The sequence below is a fragment of the Meles meles genome, chromosome 18 (genome assembly GCF_922984935.1).
Source record: "Meles meles chromosome 18, mMelMel3.1 paternal haplotype, whole genome shotgun sequence".
Taxonomy (NCBI): Eukaryota; Metazoa; Chordata; class Mammalia; order Carnivora; family Mustelidae; genus Meles; species Meles meles.
In genome coordinates, this window is record NC_060083.1 from 48,166,057 (window position 1) to 48,188,234 (window position 22,178).

Consider the following 22,178-nt stretch of genomic DNA (forward strand, 5'->3'; position numbering starts at 1 on the left):
GAGTGAGCTCCTCAACAGTAAAACAACTCATTGAATGTGCCAGTCATTTGGTCCAGCTGGTTCAGTGCTGTATCCTGGGACTAAAGAGGCAAGGCTCGACCCTGTGCTGATCTTGCTTTTAGTTTATATGTAACTGTCTAAATCCATTTATGCTTATTGTCTCATTATCATCAAAATCTGTGGAAATGTGGCAAGCCTAGCCAGGAGCTTCAGTGATGACTTTTGTGACCCTGCTAAACACCACACCACACCATTAATAGGGACTTCTTTGCCACTTGTCAGTAACTAATATATAGTGACTAAATAAATAAAAGTATTGGAAAATAAGAAAGGAAGAGAAATTCACCCATATGAGATAAATAAAGTCTTTAACAGTTTCTTTATAGATTTTTTATGTGTCACAAATAACATTCTTTTGGGTTTTTCAACCATTTAAAGATGTAAAGATGATTCTTAGCTCATGGAACATATAAAAATAAGTGGTAAAAAAATAAAAAGATATAGGGACCTTAAAAAAAAAAAAAAGATGGTGGGCCGGATTTAGCCAGTGTTCCAAAGTTTACTAGTCTCTGATAGGGAATACGGCATGTGTTCTATTATAGAAGTTCTGAAAACCAGGATTTATAAGTTGAAGATTAACATAGGCACAATGAGAAAAAGTAGACTTTCACAATATAGGGGTTTCATACATTGTTTCTCTGAGTCTGGGTCACTGTATTATTCTTATTTTTACCTTTTCTTATAGGTAATGGGAAGGTTGATTTTGATAAGTTGATGGATGGTGTGAAAGCTCTTACAGGTGAGAAGTTGATATTAGCCTAAGAGTATAAATTTTTCTCAAAATTATATTTTAAAGATTTGTTTACAACTTGTTTATTCTACCATTTTATCTTTCATCTGATATAATTTTTTAAATCTAATTTCTTAGAGTTGGGCTTTTGCTCATCTATACTTTAGTAATAAAATTCCAGTTCTGTGTCTTGGTAGCAAATTCTTTGTTTTTTGAACTTGACATTATCACTTTTCCTATGTTGGGGGAAAATGTTCTAGATCAAATCAATGAATAGTAAAGTAAAGCTCTAATAAAGATATAGGTGATTATATCATTTAAAGATGATCAGAAACATTGTCTAATCTGATGATGGAATTATTTGGATCAATCCTAATAAAATCATAATTAATGGAGAAGCAACATGGGGGGGTAGGAGATAGGAGAAGAATAAATGAAACTAGAAAAATATATAAACCTTCTTTTCTTGTGTTGATTGTCCACACTTTTTGTAATTATTATTTTATCTCCATTAATAGAACGTGGGTCATTTTAGTAGTGTTAAGGGAAGGGATTCATTTGCATGAATGCTACTGGTTATGTAATTAGATATGTCTACTCTGCCTTCATCAAGCAGTGGAGTTCACGTGAGCAGGCTCAGATGATTTTTTTTCACATTTTGAAATTAGGTCATCCTTAAAGTTCTTATCTGATACCATCTTGTGTTTTTGAAGGGGGGGAGATTGATGCCAGTGATGTGGGAGAGAGTCTAGGAAACATAGGACTAGAGCTCACAAAAAAGGAATTGTTGACGCTGCTGAAAAATCTACCAATAACTGGTAAGAATTTCAAATACTCGTATAGACTTTAAGGGAACTTACATGTTTATGAAAAGTTTAAACATTGTCTTTATTTGATCATGGAAGAAAGAATATGTATCTTGAAATATTAAGCATGACCTTATTCTGCCTCAGAATCAAGAAGTTCCATTTCAGTTTAGGAATCACAAATACAGCAGTCATGGATCTTGGCATTAAGGGGAAAAAATTCATATCGTCACTTTTGAGTCCACTGAGAGGCAAAGAACATTAAACTGTGAATATGAGAAACAGAAAGTATGCACTAGAGGTAAAGAAGGATAAGTCAAAGTGAGGAATGAAAAAGAATGTGTTTCATTAGCCAAGAGTACCTGCCTCTACTGCTCATGATTAGGTGGAATGTCTGCATTGTGAAACCTCTTTATTTCTTGATTTCCTTGTTTTAGAGTAAACTGGGTATTTCTAGTGTAAGTAATCATATATGTGCTGCCAAAGCAAGCACTCTAGTGTAATTAACCAAATATATCTTTTTAAAATTCTAGCTCTTATATTTTATCTTAGTGAATTTCTACATAATTTGTGACCCTAATTGTGCAATTTCTTACAGCAGATGGAAAGATCTATCAAAATAGGCTAATGGATGCTGTTAAGTCTCTTAGAGGTGGGTAAGAATTGTGAGAAAATACAGATAGATCTGAAATCTGTCAAGTTTTCTATTTCCACTCTTCCCTAGTCACTAAATTTTGGATATAACTGGGCATCTATATTGATCTTATACTCCTTCGTAAGACTGTAATTTGCTATTGCATTTTTACTTTTGTGTGCTAGGAAGAAGTCTCATACTCTTGGGGAATTTTTTTGAACTGGGAGGAAATAAATGAATGAAGCCTGTCTGTAATTTTTTTAATTAAGTAATGATTCAGTTATGCAGGTAATCTGGTCATTAGTAGAAATAAGCTGAAGTTTTAGCTAACAAAGTAAACTTCACTTATTGATTAAAAAAATACAAAAGTTGTCTCCATATGACTCTAATACTGAATTGACTTTACAGTAATCTCCCCTTATTCACAAGGGATGTGTTCTAAGACCTGAAACCATGATGCCTGAAACCATGAATAGTACTGAACCCCATATATATACTCTGTTTTTCCTATACAAATATTCTTCTGATAAAGTTTAATTTATAAATTAAGTGCAGTAAGAGATTAACAATAATAACTAATAATAAAATAGGACAGTTATAATAATATACTATAATAAAAGTTATATGAATGTGGTCTCTGTCTCTTTTTAAATAGCTTATAGTACTGTACTCATCCTTCTTTTTGTGATAATATAAGGCGGTAAAATGCCTACTATGATGAGATGAGAGGACATGAATGACGTAGGCGTTGTGATGTATCATTAGGCTACTATATGACAGGTCAGGAAGATATCTGCTTCCAGAATGTGGTTGACAGTGTATAACTGTGGAAAGCTAAACTGCAGATAAGGGCAGGGGGACTACTATAACCTTCAAATTAATTAATTTTTCCCTTTAAAACTTTATGCCATATAGCTTAGTCCTTGGAACCAGATTTATTTGAAGAGGTTTTAATTATTATGCTTGTTATTGATTTTTGTTATCATTTTATCAGACTTACTGAGCCTTGGGTCTTACTCACTTATGGTAAAGTGTTAATCATAATACATAAGAATTAGTAGTTTTGTCACTCTTTGGATTCCTTAAATTTTGTCTATATACATGTCTCTTTCCCAAGGAGGAATGGTTGATGTCAACAAGCTGGACACAGTTCTGGGAAATATGGGCATGAGCCTCACAGAAGAGGAACTTAAAGATCTGACACAGAATCTTCCAGAAAATGGTAAACATGTAAACATTACTGTGCTCCACAAGAGCACAGGAAAATGTGGATTTTTTTTTTTTTTTTTACAAAAAACCCAGAGTATGATTATTTGGAATCAAAGAGCCCTTTTGGAAAAGTTACAAGAAAAAATAGGCATAATGTAAGAATCTTTTCTCCCATCAGTCTCATCAACTTCATGACAGCTTTTTGCACTGTGGAGCTGGGCTCAGGGAAATTCCCAGGACTACTGGCAGGGCAGAGAAAAAGAATAAATCCGAAAAGAGGAAACAGTAAAAGAAATAAAGTAAGAGCAAAATGAGAAGGGATGGAAGTAGGATATAATGAGGAATAGAAGGAAGAAACTATAATCATTGAAAATTATTAAAGTGCCAATAGGAATTTTCTTAAGTAAATAGTGATGGTCATATTTTCTGTCGCTAGTCAAAATAGAAAGTTAAAAGGAACAAGGAGGAATGAACATGACTGCTCCTCCACCACAGATGGCAGCTACTGCAGAGGAAGACCTTTGTGGTGACTCTAGGAACTATGTCATGTTTTTCCTATTCCTGGCACTGTGGATTCTCACATCTCTGAGCAAGTCTCCATGAGTCTATGCAGTGTTCAGGAGCTTGAAATCCCAGTTGAAAGATGCAAACAGTGAGACTTTTTCTAACCTCCCTATTCATGTTTCAGAATTGATGAACGAGGTGTATGTAATTTTTGTTGGCATATTTTCTTTGTAACCTGCCATTTGTTTGATCCCAGGAAACAAACCTGTAACAGAGATTTATATGCAAGAGGTTTCTTGGGGAATACTCTCAGGACAATACCTATAAGAGAACGAGGGAAGCAGGATTGGGCAGTATGGTTGCTACAGAAGCTTCTGCTGATCCCACAGGGGTTGGGCCTTTGTGCCTGCACCAACCAGTCATTGGATATAGGCTGTTCTCTGAGAGGGGACATAATCTTAGGTGAGGCAGCTCCTCTGATGTTGATGGTGAGCCTCAGATGGTGAATGATCATTCAGAGACAGATCAGTACATTGGTTAAAGACACAGACTCTTTAGCCAGACAGACTAGGTTTGAATTCTGACCCTTAATTCTGCTTAAAATTTGTGTCCCCTTAATGTTTCTATGCCTTAGTTTCTTCATCTATGAAAGGGTTACTTTAATACCACCTACTTAATAAGAGTTTTTTTATAAGGATTAAATCAGACCAGGGCCTGGCACATAATAGTGTTCAATGAAGTTGCTTATTATTATCATCATTTTGTTATTATTATAATCATTACTATATTATTAAGTCCCTCTAAAAGCTTATGGGATTATATATGCAAACCTTTCTAAAATGTTTACTTGGTTTGAGTAGGATCCAGTACTAAAGTTAGAACAAACCTCTTCTCTTAACATTTACATCAGTCTATGTTAGTGATTTCTTACACTGTGAAGTCTACACATTGCTGAGAATGTCACCAGGTTTGGTGAAGGGCCAGGAGGGAAGCAAGGAAAGAGGAAAAAAAAATGTGGAAAGAGGGTGCAGAGGCCAGGACCTGTGACTGTGGAATGTATGAGAATTTAAAAGCGTCAAATGGAAATAAATAAGGGAGAAACACAGAAACCCCTAATGGGTATAATAATGATTAAAATTTCACCTAAGATTTCTTTAGATTTGCAGAGACCATGTTCCCTCAGCTATTTACAATACAGAGAAAAAGATATTATGTCACCTTTTTTGTTCCCTGATAGACACTTGTCACAGAATAAAGTTATCCAAAATTTGGGCCAGCGTGTTTGACATGTTCTCCCTCCTTAGAAGGCTTTAGGGATTCCCATGGGTGTTGTATGCAACTAATGAGTCGTTGAACATTACATCAAAAACAAATGATAATACTGTATGTTGGCTAATTGAATATAATTTTTAAAAAAGAAACAAGCTCTGGTTTTTAAGAAATGTTAAATAAAGTTGAAGTGTGACTATTCACAAAGCAATTCCCTTCTGGAAGGGCAAGAACTGAAATATGTTAACCTTAGAAGATTCCAATAAGGCCAAGAAATATCTCCCCTAGAACATTTCCTACCTAGCTACTCCCATTGGGCAAATCAATTTTTTCTCACCTTATTCTGATGGTGTTCAGTGGCATATTTGCCATTTCTTACTTTCCATTTGTCAGAGATAAGCTCTTTATAGAAGATATTTTGTTAAATTACTTCTTGATTTTCCATTATTTTTGATACACTACTGCAACATGTGTGTTTTGTTTCTTTATTTTGTTTGTTGCTTGAATTTACACTAATATATAGAGAAACATGATTGTAGATGTGAGCCAATGAACTTTTGCCTTGAAGACCTTCTTTTGGCTCAAAATGCCCATGTGAGATCATAATGGATTTTTGTATTGCCCCTATTAGTTATATTTTCTCAATAATGTAGTCCACGTTTCACAAATTTTGTCTTCTGCTATTAGTCAAACAATAGGTAAATATTCAGAAAATAAAAGTGCAAAAGTGTTTTTGCTGCTTTTCTCTTTCTAGAAACACAATACAATTGAAATTCTGACTTAGTGAGCTAATTCTATGTAAAGTTTCCACTTTCTTGTCCCTTTAAAAACTGATATAGGGGCAGCTGGTGGCTCAGTCGGTTAAGCATCAAACTCTTGGTTTTGGCTCAGATCATGATCTCAGGGTCATGAAGTTGAGCCCCAGCTCAGGCTCCATGCTCAGTGGAGTCTGCTTGAGATTCTCTCTCTCTCTCCCTCTCCCTTTGCCCCTCCCCACCCATGTGCTTACTCACTGGTGTGCTCTCTCTCAAATAAATAAATAAATCTTTAAAAAAAAAAAGCTAACACAACAAACTATTGAATATCTATTATACATCTGAAGGCTACAGTTAACCTCTAGTATGTCTTAAATCATTTCTGACTTGCACATATAATTTAAAGGGTTGATGAAGTCTTTTCAGTTTAATTGTAATAATGAATAAGTAGTGAGTGTGGGCTGGCTTTACATGAATGGAAATATTCCAGACTGAAAATATTGAAATATTGTAAATATTAACTTTCTGATTTTTTTCCACAATAGCATTGGTAAATAATAATTTTCTAAGATCTAAATGCTAAAAAACAACTAAGGTAGAAGGGATTTCCTTTATATATCATTCTTTAATGACTAAAAGTTTTAATATCTTAAAGGAAAAAAGTTAAAGTCACATTAACTGTGTTTGTGAAGTGTAAAACCTTTCTCTTCACCCTAATGAAGGGGGGAAAATAGAATAAGATTCTAGAGCAGGTAATAATTACTAAATTCTTTTGACTCAATTTCTCATCTCTAGTGTTACATATAATTTATATGTTTAATATAATTTGTATGTTGTCTTTCAGCTGATGGGAAAATTGCTATGGAACAGGTTGTGGATGCAGTGAAATCTTTCACAGGTTAGTGATACATTAGTAATAAACTGGGGGCCCCACAGCTTTATAATAGTTTCTGTTTTTCTGTGGTGTTTTTCCAATATCCTGCCACTAGATTCAATAGAAAGTTTTATCTTAGATTATATAAATTTAAGTTTGGCAAAAGGAAGTAAAAGTAAAACAATACAAAAAAAACCTACAAAACTAAATCTTAGTAAGATTCTGCATTCTATAGAGTTTTACTTCCTAATAAAATGTTTCCCTGCATGAAACTTTAAGCAGGCACAGTAAATGGCACTGTGAATTTTCGAAGGATTGAGTTCACATTGTCAACAATTACATTATTAATAAAATCACATAACACTTTCTTACATTAGCCACCTATGTGGATTAACTTGAACAGTAATAGAAATGAATTTATTTTTCCCCAAAGTTAAAAAGATCCCCTTACCTATTAGTACTGAAAGATATTTAAATACTATGTAATGAATGAGGACTGTGTTGTGCTTTTGTTATTCAACCTAAAACTTGAGATCATCAATAATATGTATACTTATCTCTAACTTTTTGAAGGTGAAAAGGTGGATTTGGATAACTTGGAAAATGTACTGAAAAATATGGGCATTGAACTCACTGATCCTGAATATACAAAGCTGGTGAAAGCACTGCCCGTTAGCGGTAAGCCGAAAAAATGCAGCCAGAACCTTAACAACTAGACTCTGTACAAGCCTGAGAGCAAAAGCCTACAGCTTTAGAATTTCATGCCTAAAGACTACTGGGAAATAGAAACTTTGGGTTATTTTTAAAAACCTGTCCGCCAGGTTGTTTTACAAAGTGAATGTTTTGTACTCTCCAAAAATGTGAAAAATCATAAAATACAAAGATTGATGAATTGTCCCACAATAAAGGATATCAAGAGGGGGCGCCTGGTGACTCAGTCAGTTAAGCATCAGTCTTTGGCTCAGGTCATGATTCCTGCCTTGAGCTCCCTGCTCAGTGGGGAGTCTGCTTCTCCTTCACCCTCTGTCCCTCCCCACTGCTTGTGTTTTTGCTCTCTCAAATAAATAAAGTCTTAAAAAAATAAATAAATAAAGAGCCATGACAGCTTAATGCTCAATTGTTACAGATGACATCAGTGGAGCAATTGGTGAAATTGAGTAAATTTTGTGCATTAGTTGGGTGTACTGCACCAATTTTAATCTTTTAATTTGGATAATTATACTGTGGTTGCGTAAGAAGTGTATATATGTGTGTGTATGTGTGTATGTATATATATTTTTAAATTTTTATTTAAATTCAATTAAATCAACATATACTATATTATTACTTTCAGAGGTAGAATTTAGTGAGTCATCAGTTGCATACTTTTTTTAAAGAAAATACACACTAAAGGATTCAGGGGTTAAGGGCATTGTGTCTGCAACTCACAAACATTCAGGAAAAAAATAACATTCACATACAGAAAGGATGACAAAACAAAATGGTAAAATGTTAACACTTGAAAAATCTGGGTGAAGAGTAAAAATTTTTGTACTATTTTTGCCGTTTTCTGTAAGTCTCAAACCATATTAAAATAAAAAGCTACAATTAAAAGTTAATAAAGCTCTGTCAGTGTCATATAGATTTTGGCTTGAGACTCTGAACTCTCCCGTGAAAACCTGCCATGATAAGGTAAGCTATGACCCAAATGTTGCTTAAAAATGATTTTAATATTTTCAGATGGTTGGGTTTTTTGGTTCCTATTATTTTAACTTTTTATTTTTATTTTGACATAATTTCAAACTTATAGAAAAGTCTTAAGAATAGTACAAAGAACTCCCTTTATCCAGATTCATCAATTTGATCAGTTTACCCATTTGTTTTATCATTTATTCACACACTCCCTTTCTCCCCAACACACACACATGTGCACACACACGTATTTCCTGAATCATTTGCAGAAATACTACCATCAAACACCCAGAAATAATAAATTCACAAGATTTAAAACTTCTGCATCAGAAAAAAAAAAGCACACAATTTTAAAAAAGCATTTGCATCAGGTATGACAAAGACATAATGAGGAAGGTCTTAAAGATCTTTTTGGGAAGTAAAAAGACAACCTAATATAAGAATGGACACTGGACAAGGAACATCAACATGTTTATGTAAATGGATGTGAAATACCTGAAACACCTTTTTTTTTTACAACCATCTATATTTCAGAATGATAGAATTCTGCTAAAAATAGTCTTATGAGACAAAGTGTACATTTGTACATTTAAAGATTTCAGCATTCCTTATCTTTAGTGCTACTTCAAAGTAAAACAAAAAAAATCTAGGACAAACTGTTATTCTTTTTGAATATAAGAAATAAATTGTATTCTTATGTATTCCCTTATAAATTTCCCTGTATCACAAACCAACTCCCTTTTTTTAAAACAGATGATGGAAAGGTGTATCAAAATAGGATATTAGAGGCCATGAAGTCTTTAAAAAGTGAGTAAGAATTCTAAGGTATTGTTGTTTTTGTCTGAAATCTTTAGGCTTTGCTAAAGATTTTGAGTCTTGTGTCTCTATATTTTTAGGCCTTGCTTTTGCTTCTTTCCATATATTTTCACTTGACAGAGAAATGGTGTCTGTATTTTTATCTTCATAGGAAATAACATACTTGGAATTTTCCTAATTTTGTTCCAAAATAAATAACTGGTATCTGGATATGTGTAGCAAAATTGAAGTAGAAGATTAGCTTCACTTTCCCACATTAGGAAAGTTGTCCAGCAACGGACAACAGCAAATCTTGGAGTCTGAGGAGTGAAATAAATACTTCTTACTTTGTGTTAGGACTATTAGAAGTAACAGACGAGTAGGTGCCAGTTGCCATTAAGTCTGATAATCTTGTTAAGAACTCCTTTTCTATGTAGATTTGTCACCAATATAGATTTTAAGGAAATATGTTCCATTTCCATTGATCCTACTGACTTTCTTTGTCCTCTTGGAAACGTCAAATGGAAATTATAGTCATATCAGCAATGTCAATAACAATACAAAGATACAAATCATATATTTTGTTGTCTCTTTTATTATAAATAGCCATACATACTCATTAAAAACATTCAAAGGCATGAATGTATTTTTCATGTTTTAGATCATTTAGTTACTCTCCTGTTCCTTTTCTGCCTTTCTTAAGGAGGAAAAGTTGGTATCAACAACCTGATACCTCTTCTGGAAAAAATGGGTATCAAGCTCACTGAAAAAGAACTTGCACAGCTGAGAAAAAAACTACCTGCTGATGGTATGGATAACAGATAACTATTGTCAGTCCCTAAAGGGGACTTTTCCGTCTTGTAGATGATAATTTCTAACATTAGATTTGGTTAGTGGTATAATAAATGCTCCAAGTCCTGGGGAACCCTAAAATGAGGAACAAGGCACAGATGCCTACTGATGTTACTGCCACACAACATTGTTTTAAAAGTTCTAGCTACTTCAGTGAAAAAGTAAGGTTAAATAGTATCGGGAAAGACACAATATTATCTTTAGTTTCAGATGATGTGATTATGTGTCTAGGAAACCCAAGAAGCACATAACCTAAAGGAAATCTATTAGAACTATTGAATCTTCAATAAGACATTTTTGTTCAGGTTGGCTCAACATAAGATAAATGTGCAAAACTTAATTGCTTTCCCTAAGCTCACAATGACCAAGTAGAAATATAAATGGGAAAAATATGAAACCATAAAATATCTAGGAATGAATTTGGTAAGAAATAGGCTAACTGAATGTAAAAAAAAAAAAAAGAAATATGATTCATACGAAGAAAACTATAAAATCTTAAATGGAACATAAAATAAAAAATTAATGTTCTTGAAGCACTAACATACAGGATCAGATCTGTTAAATCAGACTCACATGAATCAGAGATCTTATTAAGTATCAAGCTTTACTAAATAATGTCAAGGATAAAAGCAATCAAAAAATCAACAGGTCTGGGGCGCCTGGGTGGCTCAGTGGGTTAAAGCCTCTGCCTTCGGCTCAGGTCACGATCCCAGGGTCCTGGGATCGAGCCCCACATCGGGCTCTCTGCTCTGCGGGGAGCCTGCTTCCTCCTCTCTCTCTCTCTCTGCCAACTTGTGATCTCTGTCAAATAAATAAAAAAATTATTTAAAAAAAAATCAACAGGTCTGAGATGTCAAAAGCAGCTCCATAGTTTTCTTCCTTCCCATGTTGGACATACCATTCTGACCCATAATAGATGAAGTCTCTGTATGAAGACCACACGGTCACCTTACACAACAGAAGGATTTAAATTATGAAACCTCTCCAGAGAGTTCTATAGCCTATGTTACATTTCCAGTGAGCCGTGCCTCATAAGTCATGGGTTCTATTTACCGTAGGTAATTCTTAGCTAGAGACCTACTGTTAAGGGCATTTCTAACATAAAGTCTCTTCCTATAGCAAATATCATTAGTCTGTTTATCTGGAGGATCACTTCACAAAGATATTAAACTGAGTCACTTGCCTTCTTTTCTTTCCTCCAAGGGCAACCCCCTCAATAAGTGAAGTTAATGGCTTATAGACCATCTTCTTTAACACTTTCCTCTCAGAAATATTTAATATAAAATATTTAATATAAAACTTTCAGAAGCCCAGTGGGGTGTTATTATAAGAACTTATAAATGATTTAAAAGAATGAATAAAAGAAGAAATGCCCAACTATAGCCAAGAAAATTATGAAAAAAGAATACTAGAATGGAGATTTGCCTTATATATTAGCACTACTACAAACTACAAGTAGTATTTTTTGTCGTAGTTTGTAATCAAAACAAAATTTCACTGGCAAGTAATAAATAAATAAGTAGATGTAACAAAATAGTTAAAAAATAGAGCCCAGTATAATGGCTATCTTGATACAGATTAAAGAATGATTTTAAAATAGTATTGGCTATCTGTCTAAAAGAAAAAAAATAGAAATCACCTTACCTTACAATATAAACAAATATATTTCCTATGTGAATTGAAACTCTAAATATAAAATATAAATAAATTAAAATATTAGGGAAAATTGGGGGACTATTTTGTAACATTAAGTTGAGGGAGACTTTCTTAAATAACACAGTTACCCAGAAGCAGGAAAAGGAAAAAAAATCCATGATTTTGTGGGGGTTTTTTTAGATTAAACGTATAAAGGAGATCATACAGTATTTGCCTTTCTCTGTCTGTTTTATTTCACCTAACCCTCAAGTTCTATCCATATTATTGCAAATGGTGGATTTTCTTCTTATTTATAACTAAGTAATATTCCATTGTATATATACACAACATTTTCTTATCCATTCATCCATTGATAGATGCTTAAGTTGTTTCCATGCCTTTGCTGTTGTAAATTATGCTACAGTGGATGTGGGGGTGCAGATATCTCTTCAAGATAGTAACTTTGTTAACTTTGGATGTATACACAGAACTGTAATCGCTGGATCACATGGTAGTTCTATTTTAATTATTTGAGGAACCTTCATATACTTCACATTGACTGTACCAGTTTTCTTTTCTTTTTTTTTTTTTAATTTATTTAACAGAGAGAGAGATCACAAGTAGGCAGAGAGGCAGGCGGGTGGGGTGGGGGGAGGAAACAGGCTCTCTTCTGAGCAGAGAGCCCAATGTGGGGCTCGATCCCGGGATCCTGAGATCATTACCTGAGCTGAAGGCAGAGGCTTAACCCACTGAGCCACCCAGGCACCCGGCTGTACCAATTTTCACTTTCACCAACAGTGCACAAGGGTTCCCTTTTCCCCACATCCTTGCCAGTACTTATTATCTCTTGTCTTTTTGATACTAGCCATTCTCACAAGTGTGAGATGATATCTCACTGTGGTTTTGATTTGCATCTCCCTGATGATTAGTAAGGATGAGCCACTTTCTCATGGACTTTTTGAATATCTTCTTTGGGAAAATAACTTTCCAGGTCATACACCCATTTTTAAATTGTATTATTTTATTTTTTTGCTGTTGAGGTATATCAGTTCCCTATATAGTTTGGATATTAACCTTTTACCAGATATATGGTTTGTAAATATTTTCTTCCATTCTATAGGTTGTGTTTTTACTTTGTTGATTGTTTCTTTTGCTGTGCAGAGAAGCTTTTCAGTCTGATGTAATCCCATTTGTTTATTTTTTATGTTGTTGCTTGTGCTTTGGTTCACATCCAAAAAATCATTGCCAAGACCAGCATCAAGGAGCTTTTTCTCAATTTCCCTTGGGAGTTTTATCATTTTCAGGTCTTACATTTAAGTCTTTAGTTCATTTTGAGTTAATTTTTGTAAATGACCGAAGAGAGGAGTCTAATCTCATTCTTTGACATGTGAATACCCAACTTTCCAAGAATCATTTAATGAAGACACTTTCTCCACTGAGTATTCTTAGCACCCTTGTCAGATATTAGTTGGCCATGTATGTATGAGTTTATATCTAAGCCATTAATTTTCTTTCATTGGTCTAGAGTATGTGTGTTTTAGGTCAATATCATATTCTTTTGATTACTATAGATTTGTAATATTGTTTTTTTTTCCATTTTATTTATTTTTTCAGCGTAACAGTATTCATTCTTTTTGCACAACACCCAGTGCTCCATGCAAAACGTGCCCTCCCCATTACCCACCACCTGTTCCCCCAACCTCCCACCCCTGACCCTTCAAAACCCTCAGGTTGCCCCAACCTCCCACCCCTGACCCTTCAAAACCCTCAGGTTGTTTTTCAGAGTCCATAGTCTCTTATGGTTCGCCTCCCCTCCCCAATGTCCATAGCCCGCTCCCACTCCCCCAATCCCACCTCCCCGCAGCAACCCCCAGTTTGTTTTGTGACATTAAGAGTCATTTATGGTTTGTCTCCCTCCCAATCCCATCTTGTTTCATTTATTCTTCTCCTATCCCCTTACCCCCCCGCCATGTTGCTTCTCCATGTCCTCATATCAGGGAGATCATATGATATCCAGATGGCCAACAGACACATGAAAAAGTGCTCCACGTCACTCGGCATCAGGGAAATACAAATCAAAACCACAATGAGATATCACCTCACACCAGTCAGAATGGCTAAAATTAACAAGTCAGGAAATGACAGATGCTGGAGAGGATGTGGAGAAAGGGGAACCCTCCTCCACTGTTGGTGGGAATGCAAGCTGGTGCAACCACTCTGGAAAACAGCATGGAGGTTCCTCAAAATGTTGAAAATAGAACTACCCTATGACCCAGCAACCACACTACTGAGTATTTACCCTAAAGATACAAATGTAGGTATCCAAAGGGTCACGTGTACCCGAATGTTTATAGCAGCAATGTCTACAATAGCCAGACTATGGAAAGAACCTAGATGTCCATCAACAGATGAATGGATAAAGAAGAAGTGGTATATATACACAATGGAATACTATGCAGCCATCAAAAGAAATGAAATCTTGCCATTTGCGACGACGTGGATGGAACTAGAGCGTATCATGCTTAGTGTAATATTGTTTGAAATAAAAAAGTGTGATACTCCAGCTTTTTTGTTCTGAGGATTGGTTTGGCTTTTGTGGTTCCAAATGAATTTTAGGATTATGTTTTATATATCTGTCAAAAATGCCATTGGAATCCTGATGAGAATTGCATTGAATTTGTAGGTGGCTTTGGCTTACTATGAACTTTTAGCATTATTAATTTTTCCAATCTGTGAACACAGGGTATCTTTCCATTTATTGGGTGTCTCTTCCAAATTTATTCCTAAGCCCTTAATTGTTTGTAATGCTATTGTAAATGAGATTTCTTTTTATTTCTTTTTCTGATAATTCGTTATTAGCGTATAGAAACACCTCTGATTTTTGTATGTTGATATTGTGTATCCTGTATCTTTACTGAATTCATTGATTAAATCTAACAGGTTTGGGGTTTTTTTAGTCTTTAGGATTTTTCTGTATCTAAAATAATGTCATCTGCAAATAGAGACAATTTTTTTAAAAGATTTTATTTATTTATTTGTCAGAGAGAGAGAGAGAGAGAGAGCACTGGCAGGCAGAGTAGCAGGCAGAGGCAGAGGGAGAAGCAGGCTTCCTGCAGAGCAAAGAGCCGATGTGGGACTCGATCCCAGGACACTGGGATCATGACCCCGAGCCAAAGGCAGCAGCTTAACCAACTGAGCCACCCACGTGTCCCAAACAGGGACAATTTTACTCTTCCTTTCTGGTTCTGATGCCTTTTATTTCTTTTTCTTGTCTAATTTTTCTGGCTAAGACTTACAGTACTATTTCAAATAGAAGTGGTGGACATGAGCACCCTAGTCTTATTCCTGATTTTGAGAAAAGGCTTTCAACCTTTTACTACTGAGTGTGATGTTAGATGTGGTTTTGTCTACAGATGGGCAGAGCCAATGGCTGGGCTCTTCACTCAGGCACTGCTGCAAGAGGAACTGTAGGGTGACCTACACAGCCTCTGGAATGCTCTCAATAGGTTTTCTGGTCAGGCAGGACAGAAGGCTATACTCAACAATAAGCAGGAGCCATGAATTTGTCTCCTTACCTGGGTGGGGTGGCAGAACAGGCTCCAAGGCCAGGATGGCTTATTGGCTGGGGACCCAAGTCTGGCAGAGTTCCCTGGCCAGAGGCACCACCAGCTTGGCTCTGCAGATGGGCAAAACCTCTGTCCAGGATATCTACTCAGGTACTACTGGTAGCAAAAATACAGTCTGCTGAGATCCAAATGCTGGTTGCAATAAGCCATCCTCCCTTTCCCTATTTCAATCAGATCTCCAGTAGTCAAGTCCCATAGATTCCTCCCACATTATCTATGGGACAAGACTCAAGTGGGCCTTCCAGGAAGCAACCCACAATTCTGGAGGAGTTAGATGTCCACCTTGGGCTCTCTTTTTCCCACCAGAGAAACTATAGCTCTGGGAGGCCCTCTCAGTGCAGCACTGTACCAGCCTGAGAGAGGGGTAATACAGTTCGAGTGTAGCCGATTCTCTTACCCTTCTAAGGCAGTCCTTCTCAGTCTCTATAGTTCAGGGAGGTGCTTCATTCTCACCACCATATCCTGGGATTTTCATTAGGGTGACTTGTCTATGGATACTTGCAAAATGGTCTTTTTGTGAAGGGAACTGAAGTTGGAAACAACCTATGTCACCATCTTGATGACATCACTCTGTTTCAATGCAAATGTCATTTTGTAATAATAAAAATAATTATAATTTAAAGAAAGTTAAAAGAAAATGCAAATCAATCCATATCATTCCTGAACTTATAATCCTTCAATGATTCTATATAGCCTAGTAGATAAAGGCTAAACTTCTTCAGATAGCTTACAAATCCCACAATAATCTCAGCCCAACCTGCCTCTTTTTTTTTAATTTTTTTTTCAGCGTAACAGTATTCATTGTTTTTGCACCACACCCAGTGCTCCATGCAATACCTGCCCTCCCTACTACCCACCACCTGCCCAACCTGCCTCTCTTATATCAGCTTTCTTCTTCCAAATCCATACTTTATGGAGGGCACGTATTGCATGAAGCACTGGGTGTGGTGCATAAACAATGAATTCTGGAACACTGAAAAGAAATTTAAAAAATAAAATGGGATTGGGAGGGAGACAAACCATAAATGACTCTTAATCTCACAAAACAAACTGGGGGTTCCTGGGGGGAGGTGGGATTGGGAGAGGGGGAGCGGGCTATGGACATTGGGGAGGGGAGGCAAACCATAAGAGACTATGGACTCTGAAAAACAACCTGAGGGTTTTGAAGGGTCAGGGGTGGGAGGTTGGGGCAACCTGAGGGTTTTGAAGGGTCAAGGGTGGGAGGTTGGGGGAACAGGTGGTGGGTAATGGGGAGGGCACGTTTTGCATGGAGCACTGGGTGTTGTGCAAAAAGAATGAATACTGTTACGCTGAAAAAATAAAATGGAAAAAAAAAAACAAATCCATACTTTATTCTTCATGCTGAACTGACTATAGTTCTCCATACATTGCTTATGTATACACACTATATATTGTGCCTAGGTTTTTGGCAGGTTTTTTGTTGTTGTTGTTTTGTTTTGTTTTGTTTCTACATTTCTCAGACTCTCTTCCATGTGGAAGGCTCTTTCTATGCATTCCCCTTTCCTTTAGTTAAAGTCTGATATTTTAACTTGCTCATGTACTACATATTCCGAGATACAATCATTTAACACCCTAGTTCCACCCAGTAGTGGTTCCTATATGAGCTGTGGCCCTCATGGTTCCCCATTAGCTGACCAATACCCATGATCCAGAAACAGTGGAAAAGTTATCTTTTTCTTTCTGAAAACTCCAATATCCAAGACATCTTTTTGCAAACATGTAGATCCCTGAAATTCAGAGATTTAATGGAAGTGTGGGTAAAATTATGGCATTTTCCATCAACATATGTCCTTTATATATGTTTTTGGAGCTCATGACACATTACATGTCTCAATTTTCCCTTTTCAAAGCTGATGGAAAAGCTGATCTGAGTGAAGTAGTGGATGGAGTGAAAGCTATTACAGGTGAGTGAGACGTTAATATAAACATAGAAGCCTAATTTTTATAGTAACTGTTTTTCTTCATGCCTTAATTGCTATGCTAATTCTATCACTTTAACCTCCTAATTGTTTAATGTTTTCATATCCAGTAGCCCAGAAGTCAGAGTATTTTCTGGTATTTTCCACTAGGGCAGACAAATACACTTCATTTTCCTTATTTTAAGAGAGCCAAAATTTACAATAAGAGGTGAAATGATCTTTGGAAAAGACCCTGGTAATCACTTAAAGAAGAAATAATATGTTCTTTATGTCAATAGAATTAAGATACACTGTCTGCAGTTTGCTAATTAACAAAAGAGATATATAATGCCCATTTCTTATCATTGTCATTTTGAGTATGTTCGTTCAAGCCTTCTAAGAAGCAGGATGACATGTAAAGGACATTATTATGGGAAATGCCTAAGAGAAAATAAGGAGGGGAGGTGAAAACACAGGGAGGCTGTCAGAGTGCATGCAAAACTGACACCAAGTGAAGGGAAGAGGAAGAAAAGTTTGGGTGAGAGCATCCTAGACTGCCATGCAGTCTGAGGAAGGTCTGGCAATACTGTTTTCAAGAATCCTCTGGTCAGGGGCACCTGGGTGGCTCAGTCGGTTAAGCCTCTGCCTTCAGCTCAGGTCATGGAATGGTCAGGTCATGGGATCAGGTGGGGTCCTGGGATCCAGCCTCACATCAGGCTCCCTGCTCAGCAGGGTGTCTGCTTCTCCCTCTCCCTCTGCTCCTCCACCCAACTTGTGCTCTTGCTCTCTCTCCCTCAAATAAATAAATAATTTGTTTTTAAAAATCCCCTGGTTAAAGTCATCATCCCATATTCCCCAGGAACTGGGCTCCCTTAGGAGCTGCACCCAGCCCTTGACCAGTGCCAATGGTAGGTGTGGATTTTGTGCAAAACACACAGATTAATTTCAAAGCAGAAGATGAGGCCCTTGGTTAATTATGTTCTCCATAGTTGGAAGTCCTGCAGGTACATTATCATGATTACCAGTGAGATTGCCCTCTCTTATTAGCCTTTAGAAAACCAATTATGTTTCTGTGAATGACTTTACCTCAGTGTAATTGGTCAGAGCTCAGCAACGCTCACTTCCCCCAGCTCATCCTCATTTTGTATGGGCATCATAATTTAGTTTTATTATTTGCAATTATTTGATTGTACTTAAATTCCTTGGATGTCATGATTTTAATCTTTTTATTAAGGAGAAAAGGCTGATCTCAACAGTGTGAAAACTGTTCTGGAAAACCTGGGGAAAGATCTCAAAGATAAAGAACTCTTGGACCTGATAAAACATCGTCCTTCTAAGGGTAAACGTTTTTTTTGTTTTTGGTTTTTTTTTTTTATGTTTAACTTTTTTTTTTTCATTTTATTTATTTTTTCAGTGTAACAGTATTCATTCTTTTTGCACAACACCCAGTGCTCCATGCAAAACGTGCCCTCCCCATTACCCACCACCTGTTCCCCCAACCTCCCACCCCTGACCCTTCAAAACCCTCAGGTTGCCCCAATCTCCCACCCCTGACCCTTCAAAACCCTCAGGTTGTTTTTCAGAGTCCATAGTCTCTTATGGTTCGCCTCCCCTCCCCAATGTCCATAGCCCGCTCCCCCTCTCCCAATCCCACCTCCCCCCAGCAACCCCCAGTTTGTTTTGTGAGATTAAGAGTCATTTATGGTTTGTCTCCCTCCCAATCCCATCTTGTTTCATTTACTCTTCTCCTATCCCCCTACCCCCCCATGTTGCTTCTCCATGTCCTCATATCAGGGAGATCATATGATAGTTGTCTTTCTCCGATTGACTTATTTCACTAAGCATGATACGCTCTAGTTCCATCCACGTCATCGCAAATGGCAAACGTTTTAAATACTAATGTGACCAAAAAGAGGCTTTAGATTTTGGTGTCTGTGAGAACCTCTAAAATTATGTCCATCTCCTCAGTTCCAGGAAAAAGAAAGTCTATCTAAAATTTTTTTTTAGAATGTCTATTTATACCTGAAATGAATCCCTATCTACACAGCTTTACTTTTAGATTGGGAAAAAGCATTTCCATTGTGATGAGCATTATTATCAAGAATGAAAAAAAAAGGGTGATCTGGGATTTGTAGAAAGAGGAAAAGGATTGTTTAGAAGTGAAAAAAGCAAGATTGGGCAGAAGAAAAGAGGCGTGTGTGTTGTTGAATGCCTGATGTGCTAAATTTCACCCAATTTTCTCTCAAATTTTATTATAAGAGAAATTTCTAGTGAAAACTCTTGGAAAGCTATTTATCCTAAGAGTATCCTAATGATTTTCCACATTTCTCTGTGACTTAAAATCTGCCTTTTTTTATAGATGATGACAAGATCTTTCAAAACAGATTGCTAAAAGTTGTGAAGTCTCTAAAAGGTATGTGAGCAGCATAATGAAAGTGCAGACAAATAAGGCATCTCTGCATTTATACTGTTTCCAAGACATTAGTGGATGCTGCTCTCTCTCTACACTGATTGTAAATTTATGCTCCCACTGAAGATCAAGCTTCACTTAGCTGCCAATCTTTTACTTTATATCTAGGAAGAAAATCTTGTACTTTTTCAAGATTTTCCAAACTTTTCAAGAAAATAAATATCAGATTTCAAGTTGGATAGCAAAATGTAACAGAAAAGATTAGCACTGACTCAGGGAAATTAATCAGCTGCCAACAAGTACTAAACTGGGAGTTCGGTCATCAAAGTAAATATTTTTACTACTTTACTTCTGAACAAGTAACAAAATATTGCTCAGAAGTAAAACATATTTCCCTCCAGAACTTGAATTCACTTAGCATTTTTTTTCCCTGGTGTAAAATTTATTTATTTATTTATTTATTTTTAATTTTCTATTTATTTCTTATTTTTATAAATATATAATGTATTTTTATCCCCAGGGGTACCTGTGAATCGCCAGGTTTACACACTTCACAGCACTCACCATAGCACAGACCCTCCCCTCGCTTAGCATTTATTCAGTGCTGTTTAAAACCTTGTGTTTTATAGTCTGGTACCAAGACAAGTCTCAAGAGAAGTGACCTTAATTCTAATGTCATAGCTGATTTTCTCTATAGACATAAGGTCCTTAGTCTCTTGTTCTAAAATTGATGGGTTTTTTTCCCCCACACTTTACAACAAGAATCATTAACCCTACTACTTGGAGAGGGGGGATGTCTGTGAATAGGCTTTAAAGACTATATGACCCCCTGAAATAGTATGCAATCTTTGTGAACACAGATATATAGTTCATGAAATTCACAACAAGTTTTAAGAACCTCTTTTTTGGCAATCCCTATCAAAATCCCACCCATTTTTTTCAAAGAAATGGAACAAATAATCCTAAAATTTATATGGAACCAGAAAAGACCTCGAATAGCCAAAGGAATATTGAAAAAGAAAGCCAAAGTTGGTGACATCACAATTCCGGACTTCAAGCTCTATTACAAAGCTGTCATCATCAAGACAGCATGGTACTGGCACAAAAACAGACACATAGATCAGTGGAACAGAATAGAGAGCCCAGAAAGAGACCCTCAACTCTATGGTCAACTAATCTTCGACAAAGCAGGAAAGAATGTCCAATGGAAGAAAGACAGCCTCTTCAATAAATGGTGCTGGGAAAATTGGACAGCCACATGCAGGAAAATGAAATTGAACCATTTCCTTACACCACACACGAAAATAGACTCAAAATGGATGAAGGACCTCAGTGTGAGAAAGGAATCCATCAAAATCCTTGAGGAGAACACAGGCAGCAACCTCTTCAACCTCAGCCACAGCAACGTCTTCCTAGGAACATTGCCAAAGGTAAGGGAAGCAAGGGCAAAAATGAACTATTGGGATTTCATCAAGATCAAAAGCTTTTGCACAGCAAAGGAAACAGTCAACAAAACCAAAAGACAACTGACAGAATGGGAGAAGATATTTGCAAACGACACATCAGATAAAGGGCTAGTGTCCAAAATCTATAAAGAACTTACCAAACTGAACACCCAAAGAACAAATAATCCAAGTAAGAAAAGGGCAGAAGACATGAACAGACATTTCTGCAAAGAAGACATCCACATGGCCAACAGACACATGAGAAAGTGCTCCACGTCACATGGCATCAGGGAAATACAAATCAAAACCACAATGAGATATCACCTCACACCAGTCAGAATGACTAAAATTAACAAGTCAGGAAATGACAGATGCTGGTGAGGATGCAGAGAAAGGGGAACCCTCCTACACTGTTGGTGAGAATGCAAGCTGGTGCAACCACTCTGGAAAACAGCATGGAGGTTCCTCAAAAAGTTGAAAATAGAGCTACCCTATGACCCAGCAATTGTACTACTAGGTATTTACCCTAAAGATAGAAACGTAGTGACCCGAAGGGGCACGGGCACCCGAATGTTTATAGCAGCAATGTCTACAATAGCCAAACTGTGGAAAGAACCTAGATGTCCATCAACAGATGAATGGATAAAGAAGAAGTGGTATATATACACAATGGAATACTATGCAGCCATCAAAAGAAATGAAATCTTGCCATTTGTGACAACGTGAATGGAACTAGAGGGTATCATGCTTAGTGAAATAAGTCCATCGGAGAAAGACAACTATCATATGATCTCCCTGATATGAGGAAGTGGAGATGCAACATGGGGGGTTAGGGGGGTAGGAGAAGAATAAATGAAACAAGATGGGATCCGGAGGGAGACAAACCATAAATGACTCTTAATCTCACAAAACAAACTGAGGGTTGCTGGGGGGAGGGGTGTCAGAAGAGAGGGGTTGGGTTATGGACATTGGGGAGGGTATGTG

The 22,178-nt window shown here is 36.6% G+C and overlaps 2 protein-coding genes across 2 annotated transcripts in view; one reads left to right on the forward strand and one right to left on the reverse strand.

Moving 5' to 3' along the window:
• Positions 1-22,178, reverse strand: part of LOC123929308 (40S ribosomal protein S24-like) — a 576,828-nt gene that overhangs the window by 152,942 nt on the left and 401,708 nt on the right. The window lies entirely within an intron of this gene.
• Positions 1-22,178, forward strand: part of LOC123930068 — a 199,650-nt gene that overhangs the window by 137,184 nt on the left and 40,288 nt on the right. Inside the window, exons 43-51 of the mRNA XM_045986277.1 lie at positions 746-799; positions 1,504-1,608; positions 2,195-2,248; positions 3,348-3,452; positions 6,812-6,865; positions 7,415-7,519; positions 17,292-17,345; positions 18,574-18,678; positions 19,699-19,752. Of these exons, the coding sequence (XP_045842233.1) occupies positions 746-799; positions 1,504-1,608; positions 2,195-2,248; positions 3,348-3,452; positions 6,812-6,865; positions 7,415-7,519; positions 17,292-17,345; positions 18,574-18,678; positions 19,699-19,752 (690 nt within the window). The remainder of the gene's footprint in view (positions 1-745; positions 800-1,503; positions 1,609-2,194; positions 2,249-3,347; positions 3,453-6,811; positions 6,866-7,414; positions 7,520-17,291; positions 17,346-18,573; positions 18,679-19,698; positions 19,753-22,178) is intronic.